Consider the following 21,690-nt stretch of genomic DNA (forward strand, 5'->3'; position numbering starts at 1 on the left):
CTCAGGTGAAAGGCTTCCCGATGTGATTATGCCCACACGACGGGAATTAACAGACACTGAATCTTTCTTTCTTTCTCGGCTCTGTTATGACGGATTTGGCAGTGTTAATTGCAGAGGGTGGCCGGATGCCTTTCCTGCCGCTACCCTGAAACCCCTGGGATGGAAGTATACCCCAGCTGTCTGCGTCTAGTGTAAGTCATGAATTAATGCGAACGTTTTTCAAATGTCTGTGAATCGTGTAACTGAGGCGGAACTTGGGGACCAGCCCGGTATTCACCTAGCGGGATGTGGAAAACCGCTTAAAAATCACATCCAGGCTGGCCGGCATACCGGCCCTCGTCGTTAATCCGCCGGGCGGATTCGATCTGAGGCCGGCGCGCCTACCCGAGTCCAGGAAGCAGCGCATTAGCGCTCTCGGCTGCCCTGGCGGGTCAATTAACAGACATTGAATGCAGAATGGTAATTTGAGCTAGATACATGGAATATCCTACTTTAGAAATCGTTAGGGAATTCAATATTCCGAGATCCACAGTACCAATAGTGCGCAGAGAATACCCAAATTTCAGACGTTATCTCTCACTGCGGACATCCCAGAGGCGGTCGGTCTTCGCTTAGTGACAGGGCAGCGGCCTTTACATGGCGTTGTCACTGACAACAGGCAAGCAACAATGGGTGAAATAACCGCAGAAATCAGAGTGGGATATAAGGAGCTATAGCAGTAGACGACCGATGCGAGTACCTTTGCCAACAGCACGACATCGCTTGCAGCACCTCTCCTGGGCTCGTGACCATACCGATTGGACACTAGACGACTGGAAAACCTTGGCCTGCTCAGATGCGTTCCGGTTCGGTTCGAGTGTGGTGTAGACCCCACAAAAGGATTAGCCCAAGCTGTCAACAAAGCTGGTGGTGGCTCACAATGGTGTGGGCTGTGTTTACATGGAATGGAGTAGGTCCTCTGGTCCAACTGAACCAATCATTGACTGGAAATGGCTATGTTCAGCTACTTGGAGACCATTTGCAGCCATTCATGAACTTCATGTTCCCCAAACAACGAGATCATGTGGCTGGGGCACAATTGTTAGCAACTGGTTTAAAGAACATTCTGGACATTTCGAGCGAATGATTTAGCCACCCTTACCACCCGACACAAATCCCATCGAACATTATGGGACATAATTGGGAGGTCAGTTTGTGCACAGAATCGTGCACCGACAACACTTTGACAATTATGGATGGCTACAGAGGCAGCATGGCTCGGTGTTTCTAATGACTTATTGAGTCGGTGCCACATCGAATTTCTGTACAATGCTGCGTAAAAGGAGGTAGACACAATTTTAAGAGATATCTCATGGCTTATCACCTCAGTGTGTAAGGAGTACGTACAGCAACACATGTTGAGAGATCAGTGATCACTGTGAAGGACACGGGAATGCTGTGTACTCGTACGAGACAACGTAATCAGCAACTGATAGAGTTTTAAAGGAACCTCATTGTGGGTCTCCATTTAAACTGCTGGGCAAATCGTGCAATATCCAGGTTTGTGGGGAAGTCGGATGTGAGAGCTGCCCGATGCAGGACTGTATAGAAACTTGAGGGCAGTCATAGTCGTCATCGAGGTTCCGGTTGACCACGTCTGACCTCCATAAAGGAAGATCTTCGTACTGTGCACAGAGCACATCTTACCCCCTTCACATCTGTACTAGCCATCCTAGAGCAAGTAAAGGACGCCCTGAAACATTCTGTGTCATTCCACACCATTGGTCAGAGACTTGCAGCAGCCATACTCGAGAATTGCCATCCCCTGCGTATGCTGCCGTAAACAGAAATGACTGTTTTTGGAGTGTTGCTGTAACTGCAGCAGATGAACGGTGTTGCACTGTATTATGGGACAGATTGCGGTTCTGCACCAATCTCGATGACCACCACTGGCGAGTCTCAGCTGGAGAGACGTCTCAATCTTCTAATATTTTTGAGAGGCACAGCGGCGTTACTTCTGGAGTCGTCATATGGGGAGCCATTACATATCAATTCAGGTCACGGCTGGCGGTGATAGAGGAAACTCTGGCAGCACAATGGTACACAATGACCGTGCGTTCTCTTGTATTACCTCTTGGAAGACAGTACTGCAGTGCCATTTTTCTACAGGACAATGCTCGACCAAATGTGGTATGTGTCTCTGTGAACTATCTGTGTTATACTATGTGATCAAAGTATCCGGACACCCCCAAAAATATGTCTTTCATATTAGGTGCATTATGCTGCCACCTACTGCCAGGTATTCCATATCAGGCACTTCAGTAGTCATTAGAATTCGTGAGAGAGTAGAACGGGACACTCAGTGGAACTCACGGACTTCGAACGTGGTCAAGTGATTGGGTGTCACTTGCGTCAAATGTCTGTACATGAGTACAGACATTTGGTCCATCGTTTCCGATGTGATAGTGAAGTGGAAACGTGAAGGGACACGTGTAGCACAAAAGCACACAGGTCGACCTCGTCTTTTCACTGCCAGAGACCGCCGACAGTGGAAGGGGGTCGTAATGTGTAGTAGGCAGACATCTATCCAGAGCATCACACGGGGATCCAAACTGCATCAGGATCCGCTGCAAGTACTTTGACAGAAGAAAACTTGGATTTCATGCTCGATTGGCTGCTCATAAGCCACACATCACGCCGGTAAATGCCAAACGACGTCTCGCTTGGTATAAGGAGCGTAAACATTGGACGATTGAACAGTGGAGAAACGTTCTGTGGAGTGACGGTACACAATGTGGCGATCCGATGGCAGGGTGTGGGTATGGCGAATGCCCGGTGAAGGTCATCGGCTAGCATGTGTAGCGCCAACAGTAAAATTTGGAAGCAGAGGTGTTATGGTGTGGTCATTTTTTCATGGAGGGGCTTGCACCCCTTGTTGTTTTGCGTGGCACTATCACAACACAGGCCTACATTGATGTTTTAAGCAACTACTTCCTTCCCACTGTTGGAGAGCGATTCGGGGATGCTGATTGCATCTTTCAACACGATCGACCACCTGTTCATTATGCACGGCCTGTGGCGGAGTGGTTACAGGACAATAACATCCTTCTAATGGACTCGCGTGCACAGAGTCCTGACGTGAATCCTATAGAACACCTTTGGGATGTTCTGGAACGCCGACTTCGTGCCAAGCCTCACCGACCGACATCGATACCTCTCCTCAGTGCAGCACTCCATGAGAATTGGCTGCCATTCCCCAAGAAACCTTCCAGCATCTGATTGAACGTATGCCTGTGAGAGTGGATGGTTGGTTGGTTGGTTTAGGGAAGACCAGACAGCGTGGTCATCGGTCTCATCGGATTATGGAAGGATGGGTAAGGAAGTCGGCCGTGCCCTTTCAGAGGAACCATCCCGGCATTTGCCTGGAGTGATTTAGGGAAATCACGGAAAACCTAAATCAGGATGGCCGGACGCGGGATTGAACCGTCGTCCTTCCGAATGCGAGTCCAGTGTCTAACCACTGCGCCACCTCGCTCGGGTGTGAGAGTGGAAGCTGTCATCAAGGCTAATGGTGGGCCAACACCATATTGAATTCCAGCATTACCGATGGAGGGCGCCACGAACTTGTAAGTCATTTTCAGCCAGGTGTCCGGATACTTTTGATCACATAGTGTATGGGCAGGTACTCCAGTGGCCAGCATGATCCCTAGATTTGTCCGCAATAGAGCTTGTATGGGACCAGCTCAGATATCAATTTCGTCGTAGTGCCAGTGTCCAGCATATCACAGACCAGTTACAACGGTTGGGGGCCAGTTGGTTTCAGGAGAGCATACAATGGTCTTATGACAACCTTCCGAATCAATGCATGCATACATGCCAGAGGGGGGAGGGGGGGGGGGTGCAATGTCATTCTGATAGGGGGATCATGTTGCCAAGTTCTTTGTAAATTGGACAAGATTTTGGACTCACTGCAATGGCATCTCATATCCTCTCAGCCTGCGAAGTTTCATTTCGTTTCCTACTCCCCTTCTGCGTGCTTATCTTTTTTGACTGGCAGTGTCTACTGATGAAAAATGTTGGACACAACAAACTAAATGTATCATTCTAGTAAACAAATTACGAATTGTATAAACTTTCTACCGGACGCGTCCCCAGGTGGCGGATAGGGGAAAGCTCTACAGATATGTAGGGTAGGTGGGAAATAAAATACCACCTGTGGACCAACACAGGACCAGAAATCCAAAGGCGACTGTCTCACATTGGGCGGTCTTTGATCAGCGTCTGTTCCCCAGGTTAGGGGCGGCTGGGAAAAACCTCCAGGGCTAACAACCGTGGTTGTAAATTTGTGGCTCGAAGAGTCACCCCTTACATAATACTATCAATCATGGAAGAGTGTAATGTGAAACAAATTACCCCAGGTGGACAATCCACCGCACCAAGGTGCGCAAGCAGACTATCGGATTCTGGGGAGTCTGCAGCATTGCACAGAGATGAATCGGGACATGATAAGACATCAAGCAAATTGAAATGTAAAAAAACAAGTTACATAGCTACTTTCAATGTAAACTCTCTTTTAAAAACAGGAAAATTAAAACATCTTACAGATACCCTCAAACATCATAGAATACTCATAACATCACTACAAGAAACTCGATACATAGATGAAAACAATTTTGATTCCGGAGGTTTCAGAATATACAAAGGAAAGGTAGGCAAAAGAATAATGAAAAACACACCCCACCTCGGAACGGGCTTTATAATAGATAAAAGTATTTTAGACTCCATTATCAGCTTTCAATCACAATCGGAAAGACTCTCCACACTCACTTTTAAATCTGCTAATAGAGTATACACAATTGTGAATGCACATGCCCCCATAAATGAAGACAATAGGAAAAATAAGGAAAAGGTGGAACGTTTTTGGGAACAACTAGATGACGTGGTGCAAAAGATCCCAGACAAACACAACATCATACTTACGTGGGACTTCAATGCTCAAGTAGGAAAAGAGAAGAAATACAAAAATATTGTTGGAAACTACCCAGCGCACAATAGAACTAACCAAAATGGAGTCAGATTAGTAGAACTCTGCCAAGCGCATGGCTTGATCCTGAAACCCACAGCCTTTAAGAGACTACCCAGAAAACAGAAGACATGGACCTCACCAAACCCACACTTGGGTGAATTTCAACTTGATCATGTGGCGATAAAATGGAAACACCATACAGAAATACAAAATGTCAAAGTACTCAGAGGAGCAAACTTGGATTCTGATCACTATCTTTCTAAAATAAAACTCAAAATTATCCCCAAAAGGAAAGATAGAAACAGTAAACCCAAAAGCAGAAGATACGATCCAGAAAAGATAATGAATTCGAAGGAGTTTCCCCTCGCGACTCAAGATATAAGGAACCAAAATTGGGATCAAATGAAGGAAAGCCTACTAACCAAAGCTGAACAAATAGCACCTATAACCAAAATCAAAAAACACGCATGGTGGACAGAGGAATGTGACAAACTTATTGAGCAAAGAAAGAAAGCATGGCAACAGATGCAATCTCAGAAAAATGAATATAATAGGCAAAATTTCCTGAGTGTAAGAAAACTAGTGAGTAAAAACCTCAAAAGAATTAAAAAAGCACAAGAAGATCAACTCCTTTTGCAGATCAACGAAGACTTCAACAAAAACAAGACTAGGAGCTTTTACAGAACTTTTAAACAAAAAATAACCAAGTACAGCCCACCGACACTCCAATTACAAGATAAAAATGGTAATATTGCACACAACAACAGGGATAATTGCAAAATTTTGAGGGAATATTTCAGAAACCTTCTCAACTGTAAAGAACCAATTGAAAAAATGGATTTCAGCAACTCAACTTCAACAAGTCCTAACTCAGAACCACCCACCGTCGAGGAACTACAATCAATCATTTTGAATCTCAAAAACTATAAGGCTTCGGGAGAGTACCAAATTACAGCTGAACTGTGGAAAAATGTCAATAGAAATGCCATAGAATCTCTCCAAAACATATTTGAAGAAATATGGAAAACAGAAAGCATTCCGGATGAATGGAAGATGGCCCTCATTCACCCAATTCATAAGGGGGGATCCAGAACAGACCCCAACAATTACAGAGGGATTTCGCTCCTTGACGTAACATACAAAATACTGTCTAAAGTTCTTTTGAACAGAGCAGAACCCCAGCTAGATTGTCAACTTGGAGAATACCAGGCAGGCTTCAGGAAGGGAAGATCCTGCCCAGAACAAATTCTAAACCTCAAAAATCTTATGGCCTACCAAAAATCGAGAGCAAAAGCGTATGTCATCACATTCATTGACTTTCAAAAGGCGTACGACTCCATAGACAGGGAATCTCTAATCTCCATATTAAAAGAATTGAACCTAGACAATAAAACTACAAACCTAATTAGAGAAACCATCACCAACACATACTCCAAAACTAAATTTATGGGAGAACTCTCAGACCTATTTGAGATAAAAACTGGAGTACGACAAGGTGATGGACTCTCTCCATTGTTATTTAACTGTGCCCTAGAAAAAATAGTAAGAGAATGGAACAAGAAAATCAATAGTGGAATCCGACTAGGAACAAAAAACAAAGGCATCAAGGTTAATTGCCTAGCATTTGCAGATGATATGGCCCTACTAGCTGAAACATGGGAAGAAGCCAAAGAACAGATCCTCGAATTACAGAAACAAGCAGAGAAAATAGGCCTTAAAATTTCTTTTGAAAAAACCAAAATAATCACAAATATAAAAAAGCCAATGAAATATCTTAAAGTAAGAGACCAAAAGATCGAAATTGTTAAAGAATTCAAATATCTTGGTGAATGGATTAGCTGGAACGCCCTTGAGAAAAAAGCAATAGAATTAAGAAGAAACAAAGTTGAACTAGCCTTTCAGCTTACTAAAAATACTTATAATAAAAAGTCCCTCTCATGGAATTCGAAAATAAAACATTACAACACTGTCATTAAACCAGAAGCACTATATGCAGCTGAGACATTATCTATCACTAACCATGGCCCAATTGAAAGGCTAGAGATCAAAGAAAGAAAAATATTGAGAAAAATTTTAGGCGCCAAATTTCATAACGACAAACTAATTCATACCAAAAATGAAACACTCTACAAAACCACAGAAAAACTTTCGGATACAATGAGGAAAAGAAGAGTCCTCGTAAATTACTGATTACGGCAAGATTAGTTAAATCTGAAAGCTTTGTTTCACCCACTAAAATATCTTCTCAATTATTTCGATGTTTGTATAGGCATCCTTTAACCCATAGTTAGCAAAACCTTCAAAAATGCAAAATGGAAACTGTTTCAATGTTCAGTTCTTGTATCTGGAACTTTAAAGCAGGTATTTCGTGAACTAGCTCTGCTATGTTTGGCACGAAAATCAGTGGCACATTTTTCAGGATGCTATACAGAACTTCATTTAAGGAAATCCCTGACAGGCAATAGGCACATGAAATATTCGTCATATACACTACTGGCCATTAAAATTGCTACACCACGTAGATGACGTGCTACAGACGCGAAATTTAACCGACAGGAAGAAGATGCTGTGATATACAAATGATTAGCTTTTCAGAGCATTCACACAAGGTTGGCTTCGCTGGCGACACCTACAACGTGCTTATATGACGATTTCTCATACACAAACAGCAGTTGACCGGCGTTGCCTGGTGAAACGTTGTGATGCCTCGTGTAAGGAGGAGAAATGCGTACCATCAAGTTTCCAACTTTGATAAAGGTCGGATTGCAGCCTATCGCGATTGCGGTTTATCGTATCGCGACATTGCTGCTCGCGTTGGTCGAGATCCGATGACTGTTAGCAGAATATGGAATCGGTGGGTTCAGGAGGGTAATACGGAACGCCGTGCTGGATCCCAACGGCCTCGTATCACTAGCAGTCGAGATGACAGGCATCTTATTCGCATGGCTGTAACGGATCGTGCAGCCACTCGATCCCTGAGTCAACAGATGGGGACGTTTGCAAGACAACGACCATCTACACGGAAAGTTCGACGACGCTTGCAGCAGCATGGACTATCAGCTCGGAGATCATGGCTGCGGTTACCCTTGACGCTGCATCACAGACAGGAGCGCCTGTGATGGTGTACTCAACGACGAACCTGAGTGCACAAATGGCAAAATGTCATTTTTTCGGATGAATCCAGGTTCTGTTTACAGCATCATGATGGTCGCATCCGTGTTTGGCGACATCGCGGTGAACGCACATTGGAAGCGTGTATTGGTCATTGCCATACTGGCGTATCACCCGGCGTAATGGTACGGGGTTCCATTGGTAACACGTCTCGGTTCGCACTGACGGCACTTTGAATAGTGGACGTTACATTTCAGATGTGTTACGACCCATGGCTCTACCCTTCATTCGATCCCTGCAAAACCCTACATTTCAGCAGGATAATGCACGACCGCATGTTGCAGGTCCCGTACGGGCCTTTCTGGATACAGAAAATGTTCGACTGCTGCCCCGGCCAGCACATTCTCCAGATCTCTCGTCAACTGAAAACGTCTGGCACGTCACAATACGCCAGTCACTACTCTTGATGAACTGTGGTATCGTGTTGAAGCTGCATGGGCAGCTGTACCTGTACACGCCATCCAAGCTCTGTTTGACTCAATGTAATCACATGTCAATTCTAGTATAATATATTTGTCCAAGGAATACCCGTTTATCATCTGCATTTCTTCTTGATGTAGCAATTTTAATGGCCAGTAGTGTATGTCAGATCTGTTTTCTGTTTAAACTATTATCCTGAGAGATGCTTTGAAGTGTTCCCGCTTAAATATTCTCGCTTCTGTCCTGGAATGGCAGAAATCTGAAGCCTTCGGTAAAATAACATATTGGCTTCTGCATCCACTCGCCGATTTTTGTGATCTTCCAGTACCGTAGCGTAGTAGCGCCAAGATCTCAGTTGTTGACCACTGGCGACTTGTGTGCGAACGAAGCCCACTGTTGCAACGTAACTAACCCATATTAACCACAGACGTATGTTCGGTAGTATTTCTTTCTTTCTGATGCTACGTGGACGAAATGGTACTGTGGCAACAATGCGTGTTTACAGTCGTGGGCGGGGGAAACACTATTTCTCGTTGGCAGAAGATGGGAACACGAGGGCATGAGAACTCACGTACTCTCCTTCCGATTAATTGTGAAATTGTATTTTTCGCTTCTAGTTTGTTTCTGCGACCATCTCGTGCCTGCGATCTTGGCGGGACAGTATCTCACCACGTTCTCGGTACGGTCTTGCTATTAACTATATTGCCTTTCACCAGCGCGCTTTTTGATCGGGGAGAACCTTGGAAGAAGCTGCTGTAGCGCAAATAACTATCGAGCATTAGGGGACTGCAGAGCTTTAGTTTCTTTCTTCTTGATGCAACGTAACATGAAAATGAATACATTCTTGATTTGTTGCATAAGCTAAATAATTTCACACGTTACAACAGCATCTGAATAGCATCTTTGCGCCTCAGGTACGTCCACCGCTCTCGATAGCTGCTACGGCATTGAAAACGGAGGTAAGTGGCGTGACGCCAAGGAGCGACACTCTCTATTTGGGAAGACCGGCTTCAGGTTACAGCAGAGCCAGCCAGGATGAAGTTTTCGGTGTCTTCTTTTCAAAAATTAATTTTACCTTTAGAAAATTATGTCACACAACACAACTCTGTTCAGTGGAAAAGGGTATACAACGGAAACACTACACCAGTGACCTTGTTGCTGCTGTAACATCATCTCGGTGGTGATGATCTTGCCATGAGGATTCTGTATTTCAACAGCATATCGAGAAACAAATCATCGACAAAAGATTGCTTGTAATAACATATAATGCACAATCTGAGGCACTCGTATTTTTAAGCCTTCGAACATAATTCAGACATGTCCGTCGTTTTTGGTACTTGATTAAATTAAGCAAATTCAGTAGAGCAGCGTATGACACGAGTGCGTACCGTTTAGTTCCGTTCGCAGTTTTAAGACTATGAAAAAAAAAAAATTCAAGTACATACAATTAACCCAACTTGCGCACCGGAAACACTGTCACTGTAAGTTCAAAACAATTTTTAGCTGAGTCCGTCTGCAACGCCTTGACTCACTGATAACACCCGAAAGCGCTATTTAAACACATCGCACATTTCCTCTGAAGTAAAATATCAACCGTCTACAGTTGTATGTACATTCTGGTGCGATAAGTTAATCAATGTTTCTCTTGCAGATACGCTAGGATCACAGATTTTGTCGCGCTTCGCTAATGACTAGATTTGCATGAATGACATTGCACACATGTTCCACTTTACACAGCAATTTCAGTAACTTGCTGTAGATGCAGAAGCAGATGCAGCCTTCGAAAAATAATTTTAATCTTGTCAAAAATAAAATGGGTAATTCAACAAAGAACGAATTTTTATTGTGTCACAACGAGCCTTCATCCGCAAATATGTTTTTCTGTATAAGCAGAGTTTGTTCAAAATAAAATCATATCATCAAATATAATTCATGGTGTAAGGATGCTTAAATTTAATGAAAACCTGTTTAAGAAAGAATTAGTGTAATGATATTTGTGTCGCGCTTCCTTGATCTGAGGGAACTGAGCGCCAAGCACATTTATCTTACATCGTTGACAACGCAACTATGAGAAAAATGCTCACAAAACAAATAAAATTAAAATCTGAAAAACAGGAACTTTTTAACTAACCTTCTTCAGATGGAAGACTGTTTTCATCGAATATTTCATTGCAGATTATAGTGCGGGCGGACGGTGAACAACTCATCTTCACACCTCATTTCCCAGGCTCAGTCCGAAATTCGTTCGCGTTGCAGAGTCATTAGGTGAACAGTTTTTTTACATACCATACTCTCCATTCCAACACACAATTTTTCACACTGTTGAAAGAAACCCGGCACACGACTCTCAAACTGTCATACCCATAACACAAATAGACGAAACTAAACAACGCGACAAAGATATGGTGCAGAGATGATCATGAATGCTGTACAGCATTCGAGAAAGCTCTTGAATAGTGTGCCCATCGAAGTCCAGACTTATTAGTAATATCTAATACAGTTGGATATTAAATCCAAACATCAATCACCCGACTACAATGTTTCTGGTGCCCACATATTGAATTATTAGCATTCTGATAGCGATCTGTTTCTGGAAATTCCTCTCTGTATGTTGGCGACACTGTCTTTCCCAGCTGATCGATGAAAACATTTGCGAACAGTTGACTGCTGCTACCCGGGCGAAGTACTTTTGTTAGTGGAAGTTGTCAAACACTCTTATAGATTTAGGTCTGATAATGGGTTTACTTTGCTTTATTTCACATACTTCAATTTTCGTTATGTTCAGTTCTAAAAGACGTATACTTGATGGGAGATTAATGTAATATGTCCATTGTTATGCGGACGTATGAATAAAGAAAGCTTATTGGAAAAAGCCATTGACGTAATAGCTGGGAACCGAAGCCATAACAACAATAACATGATGAACGCAGTCGCATGCTTATTTTTTTTCACAGTAGTGTCGAATGGTGTATGCGGTTTGGATTTGAGTCGGAGAAATAAAACAGAACGTAAGTATTACAAAATCGGAGCGTTTTGGAGGGATATTGAATGTACCTTTTTTATGAAATGATTTTTCGTCTTTTCAGTTTTTCGTCGCATTATAAGCGCCGAATGTGCAGAGTTTGGAGAAGTGGTACATGGAACAGTTTCCAAAATCAATGCAACTAGTGTCCAAGGCGTACATATAGAATGTGACGAAGGATATGATCTCACTGGTGGGCCGAAAGTATTGTGTAATGATGGTCGGTGGGATGCAGCCCCTCGCCCTATGTGTGCTAAACGTGAGTAGGATTTACTACGTGATAAATACATGTCCTGTAAGGTATCCAAATTTAAGTGGTGGTTTAATGATTTTTTTTTTTTTTACTGTATTCAGCACTTTCCCTTACATATCATACATAACAACACTTTAACGCAATAATGCTTGTTTGATTATGCCGTTGTGGTTTTGTTGATCTCTGCGTATAAAGGAACTTTCTTGCGGGAAAATCTGGGGATCCGGTTCCTCTTCAAATTCTTATGCTGATCAATGTGTTTATATCTTATTTTGAATTTATCAAATACGTAAGTGAACTGTATTATTTTACATGATAAAATGTATATGTACATGTAATTAGATGTGAACTTAAAAGGTAACCATGTGAACGTTTTTATTTGGAGAAAACGGATGGACTGTGAGTCACGCCAAACTATTCCAGAATGAGGTGTTACAGAATTTCTGTAATTTCAATAATTCTTGTAGTTGTGAAATATGTACTATTGCAGAGTCCAGTGGCAGGTATTGCAAGAAAGACAATTTATTAAAATTATGATAGTATACATTACTAGATAACTTTTTGGCTGGACAGCATCTTAACAGGAGGATATAAGATGCACATCAACAAAAGCAAAACGAGGATAATGGAATGTTGTCGAATTAAATCAGGTGATGCTGAGGAAATTAGATAAGGAAATGAGACACTTAAAGTAGTATAAATGAGTTTTGCTATTTGGCGTGCAAAATAACTGATGGTGGTCGAAGTAGAGAGGATATAAAATGTAGTTTGGCAATGGCCAAGTATAGATTTAAGTGTTAGGGAGTCGTTTCTGAAAGTATTTGTGTGGAGTGTTGCCACGTATGGAAGTGAAATGTGGATGATAAATAGTTCAGACAAGAAGAGAATAGAAGCTTTCGAAATGTGGTGCTGCAGAAGAATGCTGAAGATTAGATGGGTAGATTATGTAAGCAATGAGGAGCTACTGAATAGATTTGGGGAGAAGAGGAATTTGAGGCACAACTTTACTAATAGAGGGGATTGGTTGGTAGGACATGTTCTGAGGTATCAAGGGATCACCAGTTTAGTATTGGAGGGTAAAAATCGTAGAGGAAGACCAAGAGATGAATACACTAAGCAGATTCAGAAGGATGTAGGTTACAGTAGTTACTTGGAGTTGAAGAAACTTGCACAGGATAGAGTAGCATGGAGAGCTGCATCAAACCAGTCTCAGGACTGAAGAAGATGAAGACTAGTGATCATGCCAAGAAAGTCAGAGAACTTCTAGTTTACTTAGAGTTTATTTATGTAGCATTTCATGCCCATATACAGTAATAAATATGCAGACGGTTAGCGACAATTTTGCTTCATGCTCATGGGGAAAAAGGAAGGGGGAAATAAAAACTGAAATACTCTCTCCTACACACTATAATGTGGTTTGTGGAGTAGGCCCATATATGAAATACTAGTACTTACATTTTACTGACTGGAATTTGGGAGAAAAACAATTTGTGGCACAACCTGACTAGAAGAAGGGATCGGTTCATATGACACAATCTGAGACACCAAGGTATCTCTAAGTTAGTATTGGGGGGGGGGGGGATTTGTAGAGGGAGACAAATATATGAATACAATAAGCCTATCGAGGATATAGGTTGCAGTAGTTCTTCACAGTTGAAGAGGCATGTACAGGATAGAGCATCATGGAAAGCTGCATCAAACTAACCTGCGGACTGATGATCACAACAGCTTTTGATTATGCATATTACTATAGTTAGTTTTTATTGCCACATAAACATTTTTGTGCAATACATTGGTCCACTTCCCTCATCAATATGTACGTTGTTGTACTGTAATAATGATGCCCCTCTTCTATATGCATTATTATATGTGGGACATGAACATATTAAATCATCATCATCATCATTAGTCTGTTTAGTCATTGCTGAGTGTTATGACCTTATTAATTCATTCACTTCTTGAATAACTGAATAAAAGGCCCCAAATTGAGAAACAGAGTAACATTTTTAAACATAAAGCTGGGGCTAGCACTAACACAGGCAAATTTGAACAACTGAGAGCTGCATTTTGCAGAAGTAATGTTAAGGACAGAATAGCTGAACTGAAGACCACAACAACAGCTGGACTGCAGTCAAAGTGCCAAATCAAACAAGAGGTTCAAGAAAATCTGCAGGCTGTAGTCTAGATGTCTCCAACAGCTCCATGCTCTGGAAACTGGATGAAAATGTGCAGACAAGCAGCAAGTTCAGGAACGCTCTGACAACTCTGGAGAAAAAGTGGTAGTTAAGGCTAGTGGCAGTCTGGGGGTTAAAAAGATGAAGTAAGTTCTCACAAGACAGTAGTTATGGAGAGAAATGACTGAGTTTTGTAGAAGTAGGTACAGAATACTGGGTCATTGGTGTTTTTAAACCAGGTCCAGGGCTTGGAGATGTTACCTGTGATTCAAGTTCTGTGTGGAAATATCTTAGTTGCGAACATCTTATAGTGATTATTGAAGTGCTTCAAACAGTTTGGGCCATAACTTCAACTGCACTATTAAATAAGAAATCAGGTACATTGCTGGGAATGCTCTTAACATCAATGCGAAGATTGTGTCACTTTTTTACGATAGATGAGCTGTGGATGAGGGTTTCTCTCACAATGTGTTTATATACAGGACTGCAGTGGATTGATCACGTATGGATGTGATTGATGTGTCATTCTTACACAGTCACACCTCAAGAGGCTTCTAGGCTGGAGGTTTTAGGGTATTGCAGAGTGGCTGACTCCTCCCCTTTTTTCCTTGCGGTCAGCCAGCCACTTCCATCTTCTACATTGTTTTAGCTCCCTCTATCATTTTCTTCCTGTGTTGTCCATGTTTTACTGCTGACACCCTGCTTCATCCCACACTTTGGTGTGGGTGAGCACATATTTTTCAACGATTGTTACCCGTGTTTTGTGTTCCGTTTTATATTCCTGTTCTGGGATTTTTCTTGACACCCGTCTCACTATGTTACTGAACGGGCACTGAAGACCTTGCTGTTGTGCGCCCAAAAAACCTCTCTATTACTACTACTACTACTACTACTACTACTACTCCTCCTACTACTCCTACCTCAAGAGACATTATCAAAATCTGAATGTTTCTGGTAAAAGGTTACCCTCGCAAGTAATTTACAGAAGCATTCAGTGCAGCCAGAGTACTGAGTGTCAAGTACCATTTATTTCCTAAATTTTCACTGAACTGAATGTTTCCAAAATATAGAGCTACCGAATAATTACAGACACGGTTGCAACAAACAGTGGTCAGACAAATTGGTATTTCAGAAATCGCAATGGGTAACACACTTACGCTGTTGGCAGCCTTTCCATTGTGTGCTACTCCTATAAGGGGTTTGCCCAATGTATCATGGGAAGTTAGTACAATGAACCACGATTGAGATATAAGTAGCCAATGACATTCTGATTTGTAATTTTGTATGGTTCTTAAATGTATTTTGTTATATATAATTAGAACAAGAACAAGGACAAAGAACAGGATGATGAACTATACCAAAGGAGAATATTGCATTGGAGGAAATAAAAGAGGCATTAAAGCAGATGAAGAATAGAAAAGCAGCAGGACCTGATAATATTAATGCAGAATTTATCAAATGTGGAAGTTTGTTAGGACTGAGGCTATTGCATTTATATTTTAAATGAATATTGGAAACAGACGATAGTACCTGACTTGTGGAGAGTGGTCGATGTAATTTCAATCTATAAAAAAGTGAATTAGGAATGCTTGCGGAAATTACAGAGGAGTAAATCTGTTGAACACTGTTTATAAAATATATGCATGAATAATTAATAACTGACTGAAAAGAATAGCTGATGCCATATTATTGGAGGAACAATGGTTTTAGAAAAGGTCGCTCATACAGTGGTAACATTACAGTTGTGCGGCAGATAATTCAAAAGGGACAAGAACATAATCTGGAAACTGCTATTGAATTTGTAGATTATGAAAAAGCCTTCAACGGAGCCAACAGGTCTATGCTGTCGAATATAATGGAAAGATGAGGTTAACCAAAACATTTAGTACAAGTGATAAAAAGTCTGTATTTAAATAAAAGAATTTAAATGAACACAGCAAAGAGAGGACAGGACTAACAGCAAATAACAGAAGAGTACGACCAGGGTGCAGGATCTCACCCACTTGATTTATTATGTATATTGATGACATTGTTAGGCAATGGAAACAAGAAGTTAAGCCAGCAATACAATTAATTCCTGGAAACCTTTAAATATTCTACTCTTAACTAATGAGCAAATATTTTTACAAAGGCAGAGGATAATTTACAATTTGCTCTATATCATTTGGAATGAATGTGTAAATTCCATAACTTGAAAATAATAGAAAATAAAACAAGATTTATGGCTTTTAAATAAAAATATCCAGTATGTTCTAAAATAATGCCTAATGGAAAATGAGGTGAACATGTATCTCACTTTCAATTATTGGGATGTGATGTAAGTTATGAATATGATAATGACATCTCCTGTAAGTTAAATAAGTTTAAAATGATATGTGGCACTATACATAGATCATTAGCCAATAAAACCAAGGAAGATACGAAGACAAAACTCCACAAAGTAATGGCAACACCCAGTCTCACATTCGGAAGTGAGAAGCGGACAATAACTAAGGAAGGCCGAAGGAGGACACAGTCAGCTAAAATGAAAGTTTTAAGGAAAGTAAAAGAGTTTACTTTGAGAGAGCAGATAAGGAGTTCTGAAATAAGAAAAGAATTGAATATATTCTATATGAATGAAAGATAAGAAAACAAAATGGAAGGAGCATATTGAAAGAATTGGACAGGAAGAATAATTATACATGAGATAGACTGTAGACCTGTAGGAAAGAGAGTTATAGGAAAACCAAGGAAAAGGTGACTTTTGTGAAGACAGAACTGGCTGTAAGCCTACTGCTTGAGAAGGATGAGAAGGTGAAGGAGATGATGTAAGTGGTGATTGTTAGAATTTAACCAAATTGGTAGAATTATTGGCGACATTGGAAAATAAGACATGTAAGCCAGATATTGCAATGATGAATGTAGATCTTGGGCTATGCTACACATAATTCTGCTCTGGCAATGTTATTTTGGTGTTGAGATTCATTGGCTTTGCCGACTCACAGAGTGTCACATTCCAACATAACATTGTTCTTGAGCCAAGCTATAGGTTAGTTTGTCATCACAACCAGCTGTTTTGCTTTCCCATTCTTTGGCTATGCCAAGTCACAACCCAATTGTCACATTCCAGCATAATGTAGACCTCAGGCTTCACTACAAGCCATTGAGTCAGAACATCTTAGTTCTCTCTCTCTCTCTCTCTCTCTCTCTCTCTCTCTCTCTCTCTCTCCCTCCCCCTCTCTCCACCTCTCTCCACCTCTCTCCCCCTCTCTCCCCCTCTCTCCCCCTCTCTCCCCCTCTCTCCCCCTCTCTCCCCCTCTCTCCCCCTCTCTCCCCCTCTCTCCCCCTCTCTCCCCCTCTCTCCCCCTCTCTCCCCCTCTCTCCCCCTCTCTCCCCCTCTCTCCCTCCGATCACCAAAGAAATACAAAATTCAGACATCAAGTTTAAAATTTGTAATAATCATGTCAGTAAAGTTGTTCTGGTGCACTCGATATTGAAAACAAACGTAACCTGTTAAACTCTTCTGCTGAAGGAAACCATTAGATTCGAAAACTCTCATTGGCTACTGTATACTTTCACCCAATTGATTATAAACAATATTGACGAATTGCTAACATTCACATACAATACAAGAACTGTCAACACTGTAAGTGCAGTTTAGCCAATACACTGCGACTTTCCCATCAACACATAACAAGCTTGTTAAATAAGAAACATCTTTTTCTTGCATCACTGCATGAAGCTGAAGAATCTAAAGGCTCTTCTGCAGATGTGTTATAAATAACTGAACATCACTTGGAAGTTACAGAAAATGAGCAGGTGCACCTAAATGGGTACAAGTTAGTATCACAGTGCTGTAGGCATAATATAAGGAAAAGGATAATGAATATCTATATAGTACTTAAAATAGAATGAAGTGTCAGTCTGTAGACCTCAGTGAATACTGTACATTGAACAGCTTTCTGAGTTCTGTGCATGCTTATCCATACTCCGCAAACCACTGCAAAATGCAGGCATCATTGCACTTCGGTAATAACCTTCGAAACTAACAAGTTAGCAATCCTGACAGTTTTCAAGCCCCTATCCTTTAAACTCCATTAAGCAACTACAGGGGGTACTAATGAGACTTAGAAATAAGTAGGAAGTAATTGTATGTGAGGATTACATCTGCAATAATTTTGACTGATGACACCTAGAAGTACTGATGTTCACCTTGGTTTGTTCTCTATAGCAATATTCTCAATGAGAACAGAACAACGTAGTGCCAACACTAACTAATAATTTCTTTCTTTCAAGAAATAGTTGTGGGAGTCATAATAAAACTTTTATCTGACCACATTGGGCAAATAGCAATAACACATTGCCATCAGTCAGGGTTAGCTAAGAAGGGACAAGCACAATTTCACAGAATTATAGCTGTTCAGGGATAATTAACAGGATGGACAAAAGGGAAAAAAAGTTTACCAAGGCCACAGTAGACTGGAACTTTGTTTCCAAAAGGATTCTTACAGCAGCATGAGTAAATTCTTCCAGTACAACAGCTCAGAAAGAATTACAGTGGAAGCCAAAAGAAAGGATGGCTAACATCTAGGATCACAATATTATATGTAAGGAAGAGAGAACCGAATTTAATGCATAGGGCTAACTCTAATCAAGAACTGAAGAAACTTTACAGGGAATATGGCAAAAGTCTTTATCATGTCATGAAAAGCCAGAAACCCTGTACTTTACACTAAAAATTCAAAATTCCAAGAATAAATCAAAGCCAATTTGGAGCATTATTAGAAGTGAATAAATTCATAAGACAAATGATTTCCAACTCTTTGATGATAGTAGCTGGGAGACCATTTACATTTAATTCAAAGAATTGGCTACTAAGTTTGATGACTTTCTCTTAACAGTAGCTGAAAGCACACAAAAATGGACTACTAAAAGCTGATCATCTGATGGACTTGGACAGGCTTTGTATACTCCACTGACCTTAGTTTGAAATCTGTTAGCAAAATCACAGTTCGGACAAGAAGAGAATAGAAGCATTTTAAATGTTTTGTTACAGGAGAATGCTGAAGATCATATGGGTAGATTGGATAACTAGTGAGGAGGTATAGAAACTAATTTATGGTACAAATTCTCAAAAAAGAAGGGATCAGTTTATAGGACACATCCAGAGGCATTGAGGAACCATCAGTTTGGTAGGGGGGATGGTTAAAAATTGTGATGGGAGACTAAGCCTTGACTACACTAAGCAGGTTCAACTGGATGTAAGCGATAGTGACACAGAAATGAAGACGCTTCCAATACAGTGTTTTTCACATTAACAAATCATAAGGGACATATAACAATGTTTGGATTGCCTGAGGAATGAACTCTGAAGAATTTTTGGACTGTCTGAGGATTGAACTCTGAACTGCTGAATGTTTAGTCTGATACTTACTGACTTGGTCAGTTAATGCTAAAACTGCAGCATTTTGCATACCATGAAGTTGGATTCATTTTGCAGAAAGTATCAGCTGTTCAATAGTTTTCTCTGTAGCAGTTTTGAATTGATGGGGAAAGTGTCCATTTCACTTTCATTGCCTGAACTGTAGAGCAATGACTTGAGGATGAAGGACATTTTGAATTGTGATGTCTTGGTCTCATAATATACATAATCTAGATCATTTGAGTTAGGTACAGGAGCCACATCAAAAATTGTGGTAAAACTTCAGCATAGATGTAGAACAGTTTATGTTAATAACAGCATCCAAATAATAATAATAATAATAATAATAATAATAATAATAATATACATCTGTTATACATAATCACACATACAATAAAATATAATACTAAGTTTCTTCTTGTTCAAATTATCAGTTCATCCTTCACGAACTTTTCTACTCAGTAACATTTCTCCCACAGGAACTGCTGGAGCCTTATTTTCAGAATCAAGGTTGTTATATTACATGTGTTTTCCCCCATAAATGTATTATAAATTGTTTGCTCATTTCATGTTCCATGGGTCATTTGTGTGATAAATTATGATGATGTGGAACAGGTCATTTTACATTCACATCATCACAAATTAATTTGTAAGTATGGCTACACGGTGAACATTAATATAAGTTTTTTTTGTTTTATTATTATTATCATTAAATATACAGATCTGAGTAAGTAATCCCTACCTAGCATCTTCTACACATTACAATAATTCTTCTATGGAATAGAAGGAGCTATCAGGGAGAAAGTTTTTCAGTTTGGTTTCTAATTTTACTTTGCTGTTTGTCAGACATTTTATATCACTGAATAATTGATCAGAAATATTAGATGCAGCACTGTGCATCTTTTTTCATGCTACAGACAACCTTAATGTGGAGTAATGAATGTCGTTTTCTTCTTCTGGTATTGTAATTGTATACACCATTATTCCTGTCCAACTGCAATGGATTATTTTGAAAAAAGGGGAGGAGGTACTTCATGAAGGAATAAATATACTGTGAAGAAGTAGCCAGAATGCCCAACTCTGTAAACAGGTGTCTACAAGATGATTGTGAGTCAGCACCACATATTAGTGTTACACACATTTTTGAGCATGAAGACTTTCTTTCTTAAAGATAAGTCACCTCAGAACATTTTTCCGTATGACATCATTGAATGAAAATATGCAAAAGGTCAATTTACTGATTTTTCTCTCCTCAAGATTTATGGTGATTCGAATTGCAAATGGCTGAACTAAATTGTGTTAGGAGTACCAGAATGTGCTTTTTTCCAGGTTAAATTAATGTTAATATGTACATCTAAGAATTTTGAAGTTTCCATCCTATTTATTATTTTCTCACCATGCGTTACACTTATCATTAATGTAGTACCCTTAAACATACAGATATGAATACATTGCATCTTTTTGAAATTGAGAGTGAGACCACTTGCAGCAAACCGGTCAATGATACAACTTTTAAGAATGTTGTTTACCATTTCTTCTGTTGCTGTAAGTGTGCTTGGATGGATCATTACTAAATACTACGGAGGCTATATGTACAATTTCAGCTGGTGGTGCGGGTAGCATAAACTCTTTTTGTGTGTTGTATTGCTTGTGCATTTGAACTGGTTCCCCTCAAATAATTTTTGTCTGTGTAGGAAGGTTATAATTCCATAAATGTTTATGGAGGGAACAGTTAGGATTTGTAGCCAAAATAATGGCCAACAAGATTCTTTTTGCTGTAAGTACACATGTATCTGACAATTTTCTTGTGCAGATATGTTACTTTAATTTCCTCAGAACATTAAACCATACATAATGAGAGATTCAAAATGGTTTCTTTAACCCTTGGCTGTAAAACAGGGACCTTTTGGACACCACAACATTTCATTTTATCAGTCAAGTCTCTTAAACTTGCTTATTTTAATTTGTGTTCTGTGTAATTCTTGAAAATGCACTTGACTTTCATTAGGAAGAACATTATTTGGTGCAAGTCAAATTAATTATTTTTCTTTATTAATTTTGTAATTCTACATGTTCAATGCGTGGCAAGGGTCTTGCGAACAAGCCGTATTTTGAGTAGTTTATCTATCTTTGGACTGACTGGCACATTACTGACAACAATAAACAATTCAGCACACCAAGACTCATTTTTGAAAAATCAAAAATACTGAATATTCTTTTGGGAGATGAGTGTATTTCTATAGG

The 21,690-nt window shown here is 40.2% G+C and overlaps 2 protein-coding genes across 2 annotated transcripts in view; one reads left to right on the plus strand and one right to left on the minus strand.

Annotated features, from left to right (window-relative positions):
* Positions 1-10,943, minus strand: part of LOC126425154 (centrosomal protein of 164 kDa) — a 688,023-nt gene extending 677,080 nt beyond the window's left edge. The window contains exon 1 of the mRNA XM_050088105.1: positions 10,728-10,943. Coding sequence (XP_049944062.1) covers positions 10,728-10,803 — 76 coding nt within the window. The 5' untranslated portion in view covers positions 10,804-10,943. The remainder of the gene's footprint in view (positions 1-10,727) is intronic.
* Positions 10,944-11,277: 334 nt separating this feature from the next.
* LOC126424870 (sushi, von Willebrand factor type A, EGF and pentraxin domain-containing protein 1-like) overlaps positions 11,278-21,690 on the plus strand; it is a 123,941-nt gene continuing 113,528 nt past the window's right edge. The window contains exons 1-2 of the mRNA XM_050087699.1: positions 11,278-11,604; positions 11,683-11,877. Coding sequence (XP_049943656.1) covers positions 11,442-11,604; positions 11,683-11,877 — 358 coding nt within the window. The 5' untranslated portion in view covers positions 11,278-11,441. The remainder of the gene's footprint in view (positions 11,605-11,682; positions 11,878-21,690) is intronic.

Source organism: Schistocerca serialis, chromosome 10 (genome assembly GCF_023864345.2).
Source record: "Schistocerca serialis cubense isolate TAMUIC-IGC-003099 chromosome 10, iqSchSeri2.2, whole genome shotgun sequence".
NCBI classification, from domain to species: Eukaryota; Metazoa; Arthropoda; class Insecta; order Orthoptera; family Acrididae; genus Schistocerca; species Schistocerca serialis.